General features: G+C 46.6%; 1 protein-coding gene across 1 annotated transcript; it reads left to right on the top strand.

Moving 5' to 3' along the window:
- Nucleotides 1–2,717: 2,717 nt before the first annotated feature.
- On the top strand, nt 2,718–5,613 carry LOC129017541 (protein FAM27D1). Its single transcript, XM_054458150.2, is given in 7 exon segments — nt 2,718–2,950; nt 4,026–4,319; nt 4,321–4,403; nt 4,406–4,577; nt 4,579–4,654; nt 4,656–4,743; nt 5,363–5,613. Coding segments are annotated over 7 exon segments (1,197 nt in total).
- Nucleotides 5,614–16,790: the final 11,177 nt, after the last annotated feature.

The following is a 16,790-nucleotide window of genomic DNA, read 5'->3' on the forward strand; positions in this document are numbered from 1 at the left end:
ATCCGGGAAAAAGTGTCAAGCGGGTGACTTGGCCAGGAAGGCCAGCCTTTGGGTGACAGAAATGCTTGTCGCATCCTGTTGCTGGCTTCCTTCTTCATCGCTGTGTCGAACTGTTCCTGGATTTCTGAATGAGGGCAAAGTGCGAGAGGAGTGAAAACCGTCTTCTTGAAGGTCTGTGGACACCCTCCTGGGGGTGGACAATGAGCACCTGTGAGTCCTTTGTCCTTGGCTGGGTTGTGGTCGTCTTGATCCTAGCAAAGAGGCAGCTGAGGATGGGAAGGGTATTAAAACCCTTGCGAGTCAGGCTGGAGGCTCAGAGCCCCGACAACGAAGCAGGGCCACAGAGAACTCCTGTTTTGCCAAGTCTCAGGGAGTGGATTCTAAGACAACCATGGAAATCAATGTGATGGGAGAATCAGCTAGAGTCTCGCGGATAGGCATTTGCTGGGCCGACTCGCGTTGCGCTCCTGGAAGACAGGCTGTGGCCCCTTTAAACAATGGCGACTGCACAGTGGCAGGGGGAATCCTGCTGCAGCCGTGGCGATGGTGGGATGCAGGTTCCAGTAGGGGACGGCAGGGGAGAGAGGGCCACGGGAGTCCCAGGGCCAAATCCCAAGGAGTCCTGTCCTAAAGACTTCTTTAAGCTGACTTCCACAGATAGAGGGAGAGCTTCAGGGCACCTACTGGCATCTCAAGACCCGTCTTCACATCCGATTTTGGACCCCTCTGCGTGAAGGATGGGCTCACCACATCTGCTGAGAAAGGAAGCGCCTCGTTGCAGGGCAGAATGATCACATGGGCCTCAAGGTGTGGTGTCAGCAGAAAAATCACTGACCCATGAGCCCTCTGCCTCCCTCCTCCTTTGAAAGAGCAGTCGCCTGCCCCACTTGTAAAAGCTCTGGGGCGCTTGCAAGCTGATACCTCTTTCCAGGACACATGCAAACAGGGACAAGGGCGATTCCGAAGTGGAGTCAATTCTAACATGCGTGGCACTGGCGTATCCCAGAGCAGATGGTGTGAATGTGTGTCACTGAAGGCATATGGGGTGATGGCGAAACACAAGATGGTGTTCAGGCATGTGCCAGGTGGAAGGGGGGCACAAGTGACTTTCCATCAATGCCAAGGAAAATCAAAGAACACCTGGATCCAGGAGGGAGCCAAAAGATTCAGGGAGTCAGTCCACAAAGGAGCAGAGGAGAGAATGTTTCTCAATAACGAGACTGGAAGTGCAGATGAAATGTGACACTGCCTGTCTTAGAAGACTAAGCTGGTCACAGTGGCCTACTTCTCATTCTAGGCTATCCACCAACCAATGAGGTGAAACATGGAGACCAAGGTAGCTTGCCTGTCTGAGACACCTATGGAAGTGAAGCTCTCCAGGGTCATCCAACCAGCCCAATCAAGCAGAAACAGGTTGGGAAAGAGAAAAAATCGTGATGTGCATGTCCCCCAAGTGTCTCCCTGATGGACTGGAAAGTGATCTTTGTTGAAGACATTCAGCCAGACCTAGACGCATCTAGGCCCCTCAGAAACAGGGGAGACAGAGCAAGAGGGAGGACAGAGCAGGGGCCAGAGCCCAGGTAGGATACAGCACTTTGCCACCTCCACGGGCACAAGGGGAGGGGTGCTGAACCGGTGACTTGTCCAGAGAGGCGAGCGTTCCTGTGACAGGGATTGTTGCCATCTCCCATTCCCGGCTTCCTCTTCAAGACTGTATCGTGGTGTGGCTTCATTTCTCAGAGAAGAGCCATGAAAAGATACAATCATCTTCTTGGACGTGGGTCTGCTCCTTTCCTGCAGGACAGTGAGCTCCTGTGGGGCCTTTGTCCTTGGGTGGAGTGTGGTCATCTTGACCCTAGAAAAGAGGCCGCTCAGGATGGGGATGATAGTTCAATTGCTCCGGGTCCGACGCGTCTCCTCATGTGGTCGGGGCTTTCACAAACCCAAAGTGGAACGGCCAGGAAAACGACTAAGAGCCGGCCACATGAACCAGGCAGAGATGCGGAAAGAGGCTCACCAAAGACCGGCCGACATGCAAGAATCGCTTTCTGGCTCACAGGGCACATACGTCCAAACACACACACACACAAGGCACGCACACACAAACACACACACACAAAACGGACAGAGAGAGGGAAAGAAACAGAGAGACAGCGAGAGAGGAGAGAATGGGAGACACACACACATACACACACACACACACACACACCGTGACACGGCAGTGGCACGGAAACACACCCTCCTCAGCCTGAATGCCACCCCTGAGGCTGGGGGTTTCCGCTTTCAACGAGAACGACCCTCGGGTGACAGAGCAGCCCAACGGCACGCAGGCAGGCCTGTCCTAGAGATCACGGGGGCACGACTTTTGGGGAGACTCACCCGAACACCGTCCGGGCAGGCCTGAGGCTAGGCTGCCATGGTGCTTCCCACGGACTCCGCCGGGGGTTTCTTCATCCTGATCGGCCCTTTGCGACTCTTGGCATCCAGAGACGTTCCTGTCGACCCCGTGGAGAGGTCAGGCAGGAGCCTCGGAGCCCCGACGCCCAAGTACTGCCACGGAGGGCTCTTGCTTTGCCAAGCCTCCAGGACTGGTTTCTAAGACAACTGTGGGAATCACTGTGATAGGAGAAGCCAAGCCCTTCGGGCCTCGCGCATGCGCATTGGCTGAGCCGACTCGCGCTCCGCTCCTGGCAGTCAGGTGGAGTCCCCTTGAAACAATGGCAGCTGCGCGGCTGCAGAGAGGCTCCTGCTGCAGCCTAGGCGGCGGCTGGATACAGGATCCTGTAGGGGGCGGCGTGGGAGAGAGGTCCGCTTGCGACCTAAGGCCAAACCCTCAGGAGTCCTGTCTTCAGGACTTGCTTGAGCCGACTTCCACCGATGGAGGGAGAGCACGAGGGAGCCTGCTGGGGTCTCAGGACTCCTCTTTGAATCACATCTTGGACCCCTCCGGGTGAGAAAGGATGGGATCACCACATCTGCTAAGGCAGGAAGGGCCTCGCTGCAGCACAGAATGTTCCCATGGGCCTCAAAGCATGGTGTCAGCTGAAAATTCACTGACCCATGAGCTGTCTGCCTCCCTCCTCCACTGAAAGAGCAAGTGGCCGCCCTGCTTCTAAAAGCCCTGGGTCTCCTGAAAGCTGATACCGCTTTCCAGGACAAGTGCAAACAGGGACAGAGACGATTCCCAGGTGGAGCCAAGGCGACCACGTGTGGCACTGGCATATACCAGAGCAGACGGTATGGATGTGTGTCACCGAGGGCATATGGGGCGATGGTGAAACAAGCAATGGTGTCCAGGCATGTGCCTGGCTGAAGGGGGCACAAGTGATCTTTTCATCAATGCCAACCAAAATCAAAGAACACCTGGGATCCAGGAGGGGGCCAAAAGATTCAGGGAGTCAGTCCACCCAGGAGCAGAGGAGAGGATGTCCCTCAAGAATGAGACAGGAGATGCAGAGGACATGCGACACTGCGCCTGTCCTAGAAGACAAGGCCAGTCACGGTCACTTACCATTGCTTCTAGGCAATTCATCTACACATGAGGTGAAACATGGAGACCAAGGTAGCTTCCCTGTCTGAGACACGCATGGAAGCCAAGAGCTCCAGGGACATCAAACCTGCCCAATCAAGCAGAAACAGGTTTGGAGAGAGAAACAATCACGACACGGATCTCCAGGAAGTGTGTCCCTGACGCACTGGGAAGTGATCTTTGTTGAAGACATTCAGCCAGAGCGAGAGGCATCTAGGCACCTGAGAAACAGGGGAGACAGAGCGAGAGGGAAGGCAGGGCAGAGGCCAGAGCTCAGGCAGGATACAGCACCGTGCCTCCTCCATGGGCGTAAGGGGAGGGGGGCCAAAAGTGTGGCTTGTCCAGAGAGGCCAGTGTTCCAGTGACAGGGATTGTTGCCAACTCCCATTCCCGGATTCCTCTTCAAGACTCTATCGTGATGTGGCTTCATTGCTCACAGAAGAGATGGGGAAAGATACAACCTCATTTCTGACGTGGGTCCACTCCTCTCCTGCAGGACAATGAGCTCCTGTGGGGCTTTTGTCCTTGGCTGCAGTGCGGTCATCTTGATCCTAAAAAAGAGGCCACTCAGGATGGGGATGAGATTTCAATTGCACCAGGACCGACGCATCTCCTCACGCGGTCGAAGCCTTCACACAGCCAAAGTGGTACCTGGGCGAAAACGATTGACAGCCGGCCACAGGACCCAGGCAGAGATGCAGAAAGAGGCTTACCAAAGACAGGCCGACATGCGAGAGATCGCTTTGTGGTGCGCAGGGCATATTCGTCCAAAGACACACTCGCACACAGGCACACACACAAACGGACAGAGAGAGGGAAAGAAACACACAGACAGTGAGAGACACAGAGAGAAGAGAGAATGGGAGACACACACAAACGCGCGCACACACACACACAAACACACACACACAGAGTCATACAGCAGTGGCACAGAAACACACTCCCCCAGGCAACCCCTGAGGCTGCTGGGTTCTGCTCCGGATGAGAACGACCCTCGGCTGAGAGAGCAGCCCAGGGGCACGCAGGCCGACCTGTCCTTGAGATTCCGGGGGCATGACTTTTGGGGAGACTCATCCGAACACCGTCCGGGCAGGCCTGAAGCTGGGATGCCTTGCTGTTTCCCCTGGAATCCGCCCGTGGTCTCGTCATCCTGGTCGGCCCTTTGCGACTCCTGGCATTTGGAGACGTTCCTGTCGATCCCGTGGAGAGGTCAGGTCGGAGCCTCAGAGTCCCGACACCAAAGCACTGCCAAGGAGGACTCCTGCTTTGCCAAGCCTCAGGGACTTGTTTCTAAGACAACCGTGGGAACCACTGTGACGGGAGAATCCGCTCGCGCCTCGCGCATGCGCATTAGCTGGGCCAACTAAGGCTCCGCTCCTGGCAGTGGGGCTGTGTCCCCTTTAAATAAGGCCGCGGCTGCGCGACTGCAGGGGGCCTCCTCCTACAGCCTTGGCAGAGGCTGGATCTGGGGTCCTGTTTGGGGCCGCATGGCAGAGGGGCCCGCCGGTGTCCTGGCCCAGGGCCAAACCCCCAGGAGTCCAGTCTTCAGGACCTCCTTGAGCCGACTTCCACCGATGGACAGGGAGCTTCAGGGCACCTGCTAGGTTCTCAGGACTCCCGTTCAGATCCGATTTGGACCCCTCCGGGTGAGAAAGGATGGGTTCACCACATCTGGTGAGGCAGGCAGAGCCTCGCTGCAGCACAGAATGATCCCATGGGCCTCAACGCGTGGTGTCAGCTGAAAATTCATTGATCTCTGAGCCCTCTGCCTCCCTCCCCCTTTGAAAGAGCAGTGGCCTGCCCCGCTTCTAAAAGCCCTGGGATTCCTCCAAGCCGACACCGCCTTCCAGGACACGTGCAAATACAGAGGCGATTCTGAAGTGAGGCCAATGCGATCAAGCGTGGCACTGGCGTATGCCAGAGCAGATAGTGTGAATGTGTGTCACCGGAGGCATATGGGGCAACAGCGAAACCAACAATGGTGTCCAGGCATGTGTCCGGTGGAAGGGGGATCAAGTGACCTTTCCATCAATGCCAAGGAAAATCAAAGAACACATGGGAACCAGGAGAGGGCCTATGCCTGAGTCCAAGCCACATTTTGAAATGCCTGCCAGAGGATTAAAGAGGTTTCTGTGAAATTCACCCCACCCTCAACCCTCCACAGCCCAGGTAGCCCTGACCCAACATCCCCTGTAACCAGCCCCAGCCCCAGCCCCAGCCCAGTCCCTTTGGCTCCTTTCCCCGACATTCATTACGGTCAAAAGATCCAGGGAGTCAGTCCACTGAGGAGCAGAGGAGAGGAAGTCTCTTACGAATGAGACATGAAGTGCAGAGGAAATGCGACACCACCTGTCCTAGAAGACAAGGCCTGTCAAGCTGGCCTAGCGCTCATTCCAGGCAACCCACCCACACATGAGGTGAAACATGGAGAGGAAGGAAGCTTCCCTGTCTGAGACAAATATGGAAGCCAAGAGCTCCAGGGTCGTCAATCCTGCCCTATCAAGCAGAAACAGGTTGAAAGAAACAATCACGACAGGGATCTCCAGGAAGTGTCTCCTTGACGGACTGGGATGTGATCATTGTTAAAGACATTCAGCCAGAGTGAGAGGCATCTAGGCCCCTCAGAAACTGGCGAGACAGAGCAAGAGGAAGGACAAAGCAGAGGTCAAAGCCCAGGCAGGATACAGCACTGTGCCACTGCCACAGGCATGAGGGGAGGGGTGCCAAAAAGGTGACTTTTCCAGAAAGGCCAGCGTTTCAGTGAATATCTGTGAAAATGCTTTGTGATGCATGGGTTATCCCTCAGAGTTAAACATTTGTTTTGACTTAGCAGTTTGGAAACACTCTTTTTTTAAGAATCAATGAAGGGATATTTTGAAGCCCATTAAAGAGTATATTGATAAACGAAATAACCCACCATAGAAACTAGCAAAAAATTATTAGTGAAAATGCTCTGTGATGTGTGGATTCATCTCACAGAGTTAAACTTTTATTTTGATTCTGCAGGTTTCAAACACTCTTTTGTAGAATCTACAAAGGAACATTTCACAGCCCACTGAGGCCTATAGTGAAAACTGAATATCTTGTGATAAAAGCTAGAAACGAGCTACCTGTGAAAATGTTTGTGATGCGTGGATTTATCTCATAGAGTTATACCTATGTTTATATACAGCAGGTTGGAAATACTCTTTTAGTAGAATCTAAAATAAGAAATTTCTGAGTCCTTGAGGCCTATTATAAAAAAATGAATATCCCTGATAAAAACTGACAACAAATTATCTGTGAAAATGCTTTGAGATGTGTGGTTTCATCTCGCAGAGTTAAACCCTTGTTTTGGTTCAGAAGGTTGAAAACACTCTTTTTGTAATATCTATGGAGGGACATTTTGGAGCCCATAGAGGCCTACACTAAAAACCAAATATCCCAGGATAAAAACTAGAAACAAGCTATGTGTGACAATGGTTTGCAATGTGTAGAATCACCTCACAGAGTTAAACCTTGTTTTGATTGGGCAGGTTGGAAACATTCTTTTTGTAGAATAAAGGAAGGGACATTTTGAAGCTCATTGTGGCCTACAGTGAAAAAAATATATGCCATGATAAAAACTAGAACAAGCTATCTATAAAAATGTTTTGCAATGTGTGGTTTCATCTCACAGAGTTTAACCTTTATTTTGACTTAGCAGGTTGGAAACACTATCTTTCTAGAATCTGCAAGGGGACATTTCAAACCCAATGAGGCCTGTAGTAAAAAACTGAATATCCCACGATGAAAACTAGAAACTAGCTATCTGTGAAAATGCTTTGCGATGTGTGGATTCATTCAACAGCGTTGAATGTTAGTTTTGATTCAGCAGGTTGGAAACTTAGCAGGTTGGAAACATTCATTTTGTAGAATCAAAGAGGGGACTTTTCTTAGCCCCCTGAGGCCTATAGTGAAAAACCAAATATCCCATGATAAAAACTAGAAACAAGTTATCTGTAAAAATGCTTTGCAATTTGCGGATTTGTCTCACAATGTTAAACCTTTGTTTTGATTCAGCATGTTGGAAACTCTCTTTTTGCACAATTGATGGGGAGATATTTCAAAGCCCATTGATTGAGGCTTATAGTGAAAAACCTAAAATCCTAATAAAAACTATAAAGAAGCTATCTCTAAAAATGCTTTGAGATGTGTGATTTCATCTCATGGAGTTAAATCTTTCTTTTTATTCAGCAGGTTGGAAACATTATTATTGTAGAATATATGATAGGATATTTCAGAGCAAATTGAGGCCTGTAGTGAAAAACAGAATATACTGTGATAAAAGCTAGAAACAAGGTATCTGTAAAAATGCTTTGTGATGTGTAGATTTATCATAAAATGTTAAACCTTTGTATTGCATCAGCAGGTTGGAAACTCTCTGCTTGTAGAATCTACGAGAGGTCAATTTGGAGCCCATTTTGGCATGTAGTGAAAAACCAATATCCCATGATAAAAACTAGAAAAAAGCTATCTGTGAAAATGCTTTCTGATGTCTGGATTCATCACACAGAGTTAAATCTTTGTTTTGGTTCAGGAGGTTGAAAATACTGTTTCTGGAAAATCTATAGAAGGCAGGTTGGAAACACTTTTTTTTGGTAGAACCTACAAAGAGACACTTTGGAGCCCATTGAGGCCTGTAGTAAAAATGCAAATGTCCCATGATGAAAACTAGAAAAAGATTTATGTGAAAATGCTTTGCAATGAGTGGATTCATCTCACAAGGTTAAAGCTTTGTTGTGATTTAGCAGATTGGAAGCACTATTCATGGAGAATCTACAAAGGGACATTTTGGAGCCCATTGAGGCCTCTTTTAAAAATTGAATGTCTCACAATGAAAACTAGAAATAAGCTATCTGTGAAAATGCTTTGTGATGTATGGATGCATCTCCCAGAGTTAAATCCTTGTTTTTATTCAGCAGGTTGCAGACAGTCTAATTCTGGAATGTGTTAAAAGACATTTCAGGGCCCATTGAGAACTATAATAAAAAACCAAATATTCCTTGATAAAAACTAGAAAAATCTATCAGTGAAAATTCTTTGTGTTGTGTGGATTCAACTGAGAGTTAAAATTGTTTTGATTCAGCAGGTTGGAAGAACTCTTTTTTACAATGTATAAAGCGACATTTCACAGCCCATAGAGGCCTATATTTGTAAAACCGAATATTCTGCAATAAAAACAGGAAACAAGCTATCTGTGAAAATACTTTCCAATGTGTGGATTTATCTCACAAAGTCAAACCTTTGTTTTGTTACAGCAAGTTGAAAACACTCTTTTTGAAGAACATTCAAAGGAATATTTTGAAGCCAATTGAGGCCTGCGGTGGAAAACCAAATATCTTATCATAAAAACTTGAAAGAAGTTGTCTGTGAAAATGCTTTGTGATGTGTTCGTTCATCTGACAGAGATAAACCCTTATTTTGATTCGGCAGGTTGGAAACACTCTTTTTTGTAGAATCTAGAAAGGAATATTTCAGAGCCCATTGAGGCCTATAGAGAAAAACCTAATATCCTGTGATAAAAACTGGAAACAAAATATCTGTGAAAATGTTTTCTGATGTGTCAATTCATCTATCAGAGGTAAAACATTTTTTTGATTCAGCAGGTTGGAAAAACTCTTTCTAGAATCTATAAATGGATATTTCAGAGTCCATTGAGGCCTACTGTGGAAAATTGAATATTCTGCAATAAAAACTAGAAACAAGCTATCTGTGTAAATGCTTTGCCATGTGTGGGTTCATCTTACAGAGTTAAACCTTTGTTTTGATTCAGCAGGTTGAAAACATTCTTTTAATAGAATCTACAAAGGGATATTTCAAAGTACATTGAAGGCTATACTGAAAAACCTAATACCAGTGATTAAAACTAGCAGCAAGCTATCTGTGAAAATGCTTTCACAAATCCAAATATGTGGATTTGTCTCACAAACTTAAACCTTTGTTTTGATTCAGCAGGTTGGAAACACTCTTTTTGTACAACCTATGAAGGGACATTTTGGAGCTCATTGAGGCCTATAGTGAAAAAATGAATATTTCAATATAAAAACTAGAAACAAGAAATATTTGAAAATGCTTGGTGGTGTGTGGATTCATCTCACAGAGGTAAACCTTTATATTGATTCAGCGCATTGGAAACACTCTTTTTAAAGAATCTACAAAAGGACATTTTGGAACCCATTGTCAAGTATATTGAAAAACTGAATATGCCACGATACATACTAGCAACAATCTATTAGTGAAAATGCTTTGTAATGTGCGGATCCATCTCACAAAGTTAAACCTTTATTATCATTCAGTAGGTTGAGGACACTCTTTATGTAGCATATACAAAAAAAGACATTTTTGTGAACATTGAGAACTAAAGTAAAACACCAAATATTTCACGGTAAAAACTAAAAACTGTCTATCTGTGAAAATGCTTTGTGAAGTGTAGATTTATCTCACAGAGTTAAACCTTTATTTTGATTCAACAGGATGAAAACACCTTTTTTGTAGAATCTATGAAGGGACATTTCGGAGCCTATTGTGGACTATAGTGAAAAACCTAATATCCCGGCATAAATACTAGAAAGAAGCTATCTTTGCAAATGATTTGCGATGTGTGGATTCATCTTACAGAGATAAACCTTTTCGTATCAGTTAAACCTTTTTTTTTTTATTCCCTGCAAGTTGGAGTCCTCCCACCTGAGCACGGGGCCATGTTGTGGACAGCTTGTGCAATGAAGGGAATGCAAGGATGGAGTTGGAAGCACTTCCTGTGTCATCTCTCTGCACCTTTTTTAGCAGATGAAGGTGCAGGACCCCATCCACAACTCAGCAGACTATATGTTCACCTGTATCTGACCTTATTGCTGCTCACACTCCTAGTTCCGGAATGAAATCCCAAGATGTTAGAGGAGTGCTCCCTTCATGATGTGAAGCACCTGCTGGGCTGCAAACTGAATTCAAATTGGATTCAAGCAGCCTGTGGACAAGACTGATAGGGTCCTGCCGTGGTTTGGCCACGGGACAATGAGGCCCTGACAGGTGTCTGCTCCTGAGAGTGGTGTGCTCCTCTTCTTTCTAGAAGAGTGGTTCCTTTGTATGGGGAGGTGATTTGTACACCTGTGAGTCTCAACCATCCCCCCAACTCACCGTGGACTCAGGAACCATGGAAAAACAAAGAACATGCAGCCCCATAGGCCAAGCAGAGCCACACAGACAGGTGCACCAGAAGGTGAAGGGACTCAAAACAAAAGTGCTGCAGTGCATTAAACACATTCCTTTTATCAGATGTCCCTCACACACACACAGACACACACAAACACACTCACATGCAGCCACACACACACACACACACAGACATTCAAACACTCACAACACACCCACAGAAAGACACAGCCTGGCAGCTCCTGAGGCTGCATGGTTCTGCAGAAAGCCCCTTCTGAGAGAGAGCAGCCCCAGAAAACAGAGGCAGGCTGTACCTAGAAATCACAGGGAGGGAAGTTTCAAAAAGACTCACTCCGACACCGTCTAGGCAGGCCTGACTCATCTTGGGTATCCTTTTGGATCATTAGGGATTTCGTCGTTTATTTCTGGGGCTCCACTTGATGTTTCTTCAGGCTGGCTCACCACTGCCCGCTCCTAGGATTGTGGGAATATCCCATAGAGCCCTCAGAGTAGACAGGCGAGAGTTCAATGCCGACACACATCCACAGAGGATTCCTTCTCCGCCAAGATGAAGGGACTTGTCACCAGGCAATGGTGGCATTCACCATGACGTGAGCCGCTGCTCACCACTGGTGCCTGGTCGCCTGACTGTCACATGAGCATTCACCAAGCAGGCTCGGACACCTGGCTGTCAGGGCTGTAAGCCTGACAGACCCCAGGAAAATGGTACAGCCAGAGCTGGCCTAGTCTCCAGAAAAAGGCTGCCTGCAGCAACCAACTGCAGCACTCTAATAGTCTCAAACATAAGGCTTTCATGAGCCATCTCCGTGGTAGGGTCCCACAGGAGAAGGAGGGGTTTGAAGACTGTGAGGTGGGCTCTGGAGACTGCTCCTCTGACTCCATTCCCAAAAGAGGCTATGTGCATGAATTGGGTCTCCTGGGGATGGGAATAAAGTCTGGTGAGTTGTTAAGAGGTCTCTGGGTGATGGAATAATATCTGAGATCCAAGAAGCAGGTGTCAGTGGAAGATGACCAGGCCCTTGAACCCCCTGCCTTCCTTCATCCCAGGCCTCACAGGGTCTCCTGCTTCTCAGCACGGCTATCTGGTAAAGGCAGGAATGAAGACAAAGGCAAGTCCAAGGTGGAGCAGTGTTCTCACACCCAAAACAGCCCTCTCATGGGTGCACATGAGGTTGAGAGAATGTCTCAGAAGCTGTCTGGGGTCATTTGAAACCTGAAAATAATGTCCAGGAGTGCTGTTGATGGGCACTGTGGACCCCCCATGAAAGCAAAGAAAAATCAAGGCTCTCCTGGGAGAATGAGCAGACTTGTGCAGGAGTCCAAGCCATGTTCGAGGATTCCTGACAGAGGACTTAAAAACCTCCTGCAAAGTGCAAACAATGCCAGTCACCACTATGAGACCACTCCCCACAACCTGGTGTGCAGCCAGCCTACCCAAAATACCTTTTGCTCTCTGATATTCCTGGCAACCAAAATATCCACAATGAAAGTCAGCCCCACCCACCAACAGGCCAATGAGAAACCCCATCCACAATGAGAAAGGGAGTGCAGATGACATGAAACAGAGCCTAGATTGCCAGGTAAAAGCCAGACACAGCTGCCTGTTTCTCATCCTACAGGAGTCATGCAGCTGTCCTTTAGAAGTGGGAGAACAAGAGTTATCTTGATGGTGGATATAATCGAAATTTATGATTCTGAAAGTATCACAACTGCCCAGTCATTAAAATGTGACAGTGTTTATAAGAAAACACTCATGCAATGGATTTCCATGAGAGTCATCCTCCATGAACTGGGAAACTTTTAGTGTGGAAGACATTGGGCCAGACCCAGAAAAACCCCAGGTTCATGAGGAACATGGAAGTCAGACTGAGCCAGACCTAGGAAACTCTAGGCCCACAAGGAACATGGAAGTCACGAAAAGAGGAGGCCAGTGTGGAGGCCATATCCAACCCAGCATCAATCCATCTCACTCCAATGTGGCTCCGGGAATGAAAGCTCAATTCTGGAGCTGGCCAGAAGGGCCCCAGTTTGCAATCCAACTTTTCCCTGCACGATTGAGTCATCCCACCTGGGCACCAGGCCATGCTGTTGACAGTGCAGTGAAGGGAATGAGGGGATGGAAGCAACTTCTGTGTCATCTGTCTGCACCTTTTTTGCAGGTGAAGGTGCGAGATTCCATCCACACCTCAACAGATTGTATCCTCACCCCTATCTGACCTTATTGTTGCTCACACTGTGTGTCCCAGAATAAGATTCTGAGACAATGGAGGAGTGCCTCGCTGATGACCTGAAACACCTGCTCAGCTACAAACCAAAATCAAGGTAAATTCAAGAAGCCCTGTGACAGGACTGCTGGGGTCTGGCCCTGGGTTGGCCACAGAACAATAAAGCACAGGGAGTTGTCTGTTTGGGGGTGTGGTGTGCTTCTCTTCTTTGTAGAAATGTGGCTTTTTGGCAAGGGGAGGTGATTTTGACCCTGGCAGTTGTCAGCCATTCTTCCAATTCACTGTGGATTCAGAAGCCGTGGAAAAATGAAGAACATGGAGCCCCTCAGCCCAAGCAGAGCCACAGAGACAGGCCACCGGAAGGTGGGGTGACAAAAAACAGTGCTGCAGTGCGTTAGCCACATTTCTTTCAGCAGACTCCACTTACCCCCCCACACAGACACACACACACACACACACACACACACACACACAACTCACATGACCGCACCCACATGCAGATATCCACAACTTGAAACACTCTCACAGAAACACACATCCCAGCAACTTCAGAGGCTGTGTGTTTCTGCAGGAAGCTCCTCTTGGGAGAGAGCAGCCTGGGGAACACAGGCGGGCTGTACCTAGACATCACAGAGGGGGGCAAATTTCAAAAAGACTCACCCCCACACCCTCTAGGCAGGCCCCTTCGGGCTGTCTTCATGGTCAGGTCCCGCTGGAGGAGGAGGCACTTGGAGACTGAGATGTGGGCGCTGGAAACTGTTCCTCTGATTCCATTCCCAAAAGAGGCTGTGTGCAAGAATTGGGTCCCATGGGGGAAGGGAATACAGTCTGCTGAGATGTTAAGGGGTGTCCAGGTGATGAAATCATACCCGAGACCCCAGAGGCAGATGTCAGCAGAAAATGGCCGGGCCCTTGATCTCACTGCCTCCCTTCATCCCGGGCCTCACAGGGGCTCCTGCTTCTCAACATGGCTCTCTGGGAAAGGCAGGAACCATGACAAAGGCAAGTTCAAGGTGAAGCAGAAGTCTTACACTTTGAACTGATCTCACAGGTGCAGATGCAGTTCAGAGAGTGTCTCACTGGCTATCTGAGGCAATTGCAAGCAGAAAAAGTGTGTTTAGGATTTCTGATGAAGAGTGGTATGGACTCCTCATGAAAGCAATGGAAAATCAATGCTTGCCTTGGATAATGAGAGGGCCTGTGCTAGAGTCCAAGCCATGTTCAAGGATTTCAGCCAGAGGACACAAAAGCCTCCTGCAAACACCCCAATCCCCCACAGTGAGACCACTCCTCACAACCTGGAGTGCAGCCAGCCTACCCAAAGTACTTTTTGCTCCCTGAAATCCCTGGCAGCCAAAAGATCTGTAGAGAGAGGCAGTTCCCTCTAGCAACAGATCAATAAAAGATCCCCTCCACAATGAAAAAGAACATGCAGATGATTGTAACAGAGCCTAGATGACCAGGCAAATCCAGACACTGCTGCCGGCTTCTCATCCTATAGGAATCATGCAGCCCTCTGATAAAAGTGGGAGAACAAGAGTGTCCTTGTTGGCAGATATGGTAAAAATGCTTTACTATGTGTGAATTTTCTATTCACAGTTAAAACTTTGTTTTGATTCAGAAGGATTAAAGACACTTTTTTTGTGTCCCTATGAGGGAAAATTTCAAAATCCATTGAGGCCTATAGTGAAACACCAAATATCCCATGAGTAAAAACTACAGAGAAGCTATGTCTGAAAATGCTTTCCAATGTGTGATTTTATCTCACAGAGTTAAACATTTCTGGGAATTGAACAATGAGAACACATGGACACAGGAAGGGGAACATCACACTTCGGGGCCTGTTGTGGGGTCGGGGGAGGGGGGAGGGATAGCACTGGGAGATATACCTAATGCTAGATGACGAGTTAGTGGGTGCAGCGCACCAGCATGGCACATGTATACATATGTAACTTACCTGCACATTGTGCACATGTACCATAAAACCTAAAGTATAATAATAATAATAATAATAATAATAAAAGAAAAAAAGGAATAAGCATAAATTTGCAAGTTGCGTTCAAAAAAAAAAAACATTTCTTGTGATACAGTAGGCTGGAAACTCTTCTTTTCTGGAATCTAAGAGGGGATATTACAAAGCAAATTGAGGCCTATAGTAAGAAACTGACTATCCTGTGATAAAAACTAGAAACAAACTATCAGTGAAATGCTTTGTGATGTCTGGATTTATCTCACAAAGCTAAATCTTTGTTTTAATTCAGCAGTTTAGAAACACTTTCGCTGTAGAATCTACAAAGGGACATTTTGGAGCCCACTGATGCCTATAGAGAAAAATGGAATATCCCGCGATGAAAACTTGATGCAAGCTATCTGTCAAAAGGATTCAGGAGGCATGGAATTATCTCACAGAGCCAACTTTTTGTTTTGATTCAGCAGGTTGGAAACGTTTTTTGTAGAATCTAAGATGAGACATTGTGAAGCACATCGAAGCCTGGAGTTTAAAACCAAATATCCTGCGATAAAAACTAGAAACAAGCTATCTGTGAAAATGCTTTGTGATCTGTGAAATAAGTTCACACAGTTAAACCTTTGTTTTAATTCAGCAATTTGGAAACACTCTTTTTGTAGAATCTACAAGGGGACATTTCGGAGCCCATGGAGGTCTATAGTGAAAAACAATATCTCGCGATAAAAACTAGAAGTAAGATACATGTGAAAATGCCTTAGGATGTGTGGGCTCATCTCAAAGAGTTATACCTTTCTTTTGATTCAGCAGGTTGAAAACAGTCTTTTTGTAGTATCTTCCAATAAACATTTCAGAGCCCATTGAGGCCTACAGTGAAAAACAGAATATCCTGCAGAAAAAAACTAGAAGGTTGCTATCTGTGAATATGCTTTGTGATGTGTGGATTCGTCTTACAAATTTAAACCTTTCTTTTGATTCCATAGGTTGGAAACACTCTTTTTGTTGAAACTAAGAAGACAAAATGTCAGAGCCCATTGGGGCCTATAGTGAAAAAAAAAAAAAAAAAAAAAAAAAAAGAACACAAAAAACAAATATTACACGATGAAAACTAAAAACAAGCTATCAAGCTATCAGTGAAAATGTTTTGTGATGTGTGGATTCTTCTCACAGAGTTAAACTTTTTTTTTTTATTTAGCATGTTGGAAACACCCTTTTTGTAGAATCTATGAAGGGATATTTTGGAGCCCTTTGCGGCATATAGTGAAAAACTGAATATCCTGCGATAGAAACTAGAAATAAGCTATCAGTGAAAATGGTTTGTGATGTGTTGATTCATCTCCTAGAGTTCAACCTTTGATTCAACAGGTTGAAAACACTTTTATTGTAGAATCTAAGAAGAGCATTTTCAAAGACCTTTGAGGCCCATAATGAAAAATCAATTATCCTGCGATAAAAACTGGAAAGAAGATATCTGTCCAAATGCTTTATTCATCTCACAGAGTTAAACCTCTGCTTTAACTCAGCAACTTGGAAACACTATTTTTGTAGAATCTACGAATGGAAATTTCTGAGACCTTGGAGGTACATTGTAAAAAAGCAAATATCCCACACACACAAAACTAGAAAACAGCTATCTGTGAAAACGACTGGCAGTGTCTGGATTCATCTCACAGAGTTAAACATTTGTTATCATTCAGTAGGCTAGAAACACGTTTTTCATAAATCTAAGGAAAGACATTTTGAACCCCTGAGGCCTATAGTGAGAAACAGAATATCCTGCGATAAAAACTACAAACAAGTTATCTGTGAAAATGCTTTGTGATATGTCAAATAATGTCACATATTCAAACCTTTGTTTTAATTCAGCAGTTTGGAAACA

The sequence above is a fragment of the Pongo pygmaeus genome, chromosome 19 (genome assembly GCF_028885625.2).
Source record: "Pongo pygmaeus isolate AG05252 chromosome 19, NHGRI_mPonPyg2-v2.0_pri, whole genome shotgun sequence".
Lineage (NCBI taxonomy): Eukaryota > Metazoa > Chordata > Mammalia > Primates > Hominidae > Pongo > Pongo pygmaeus.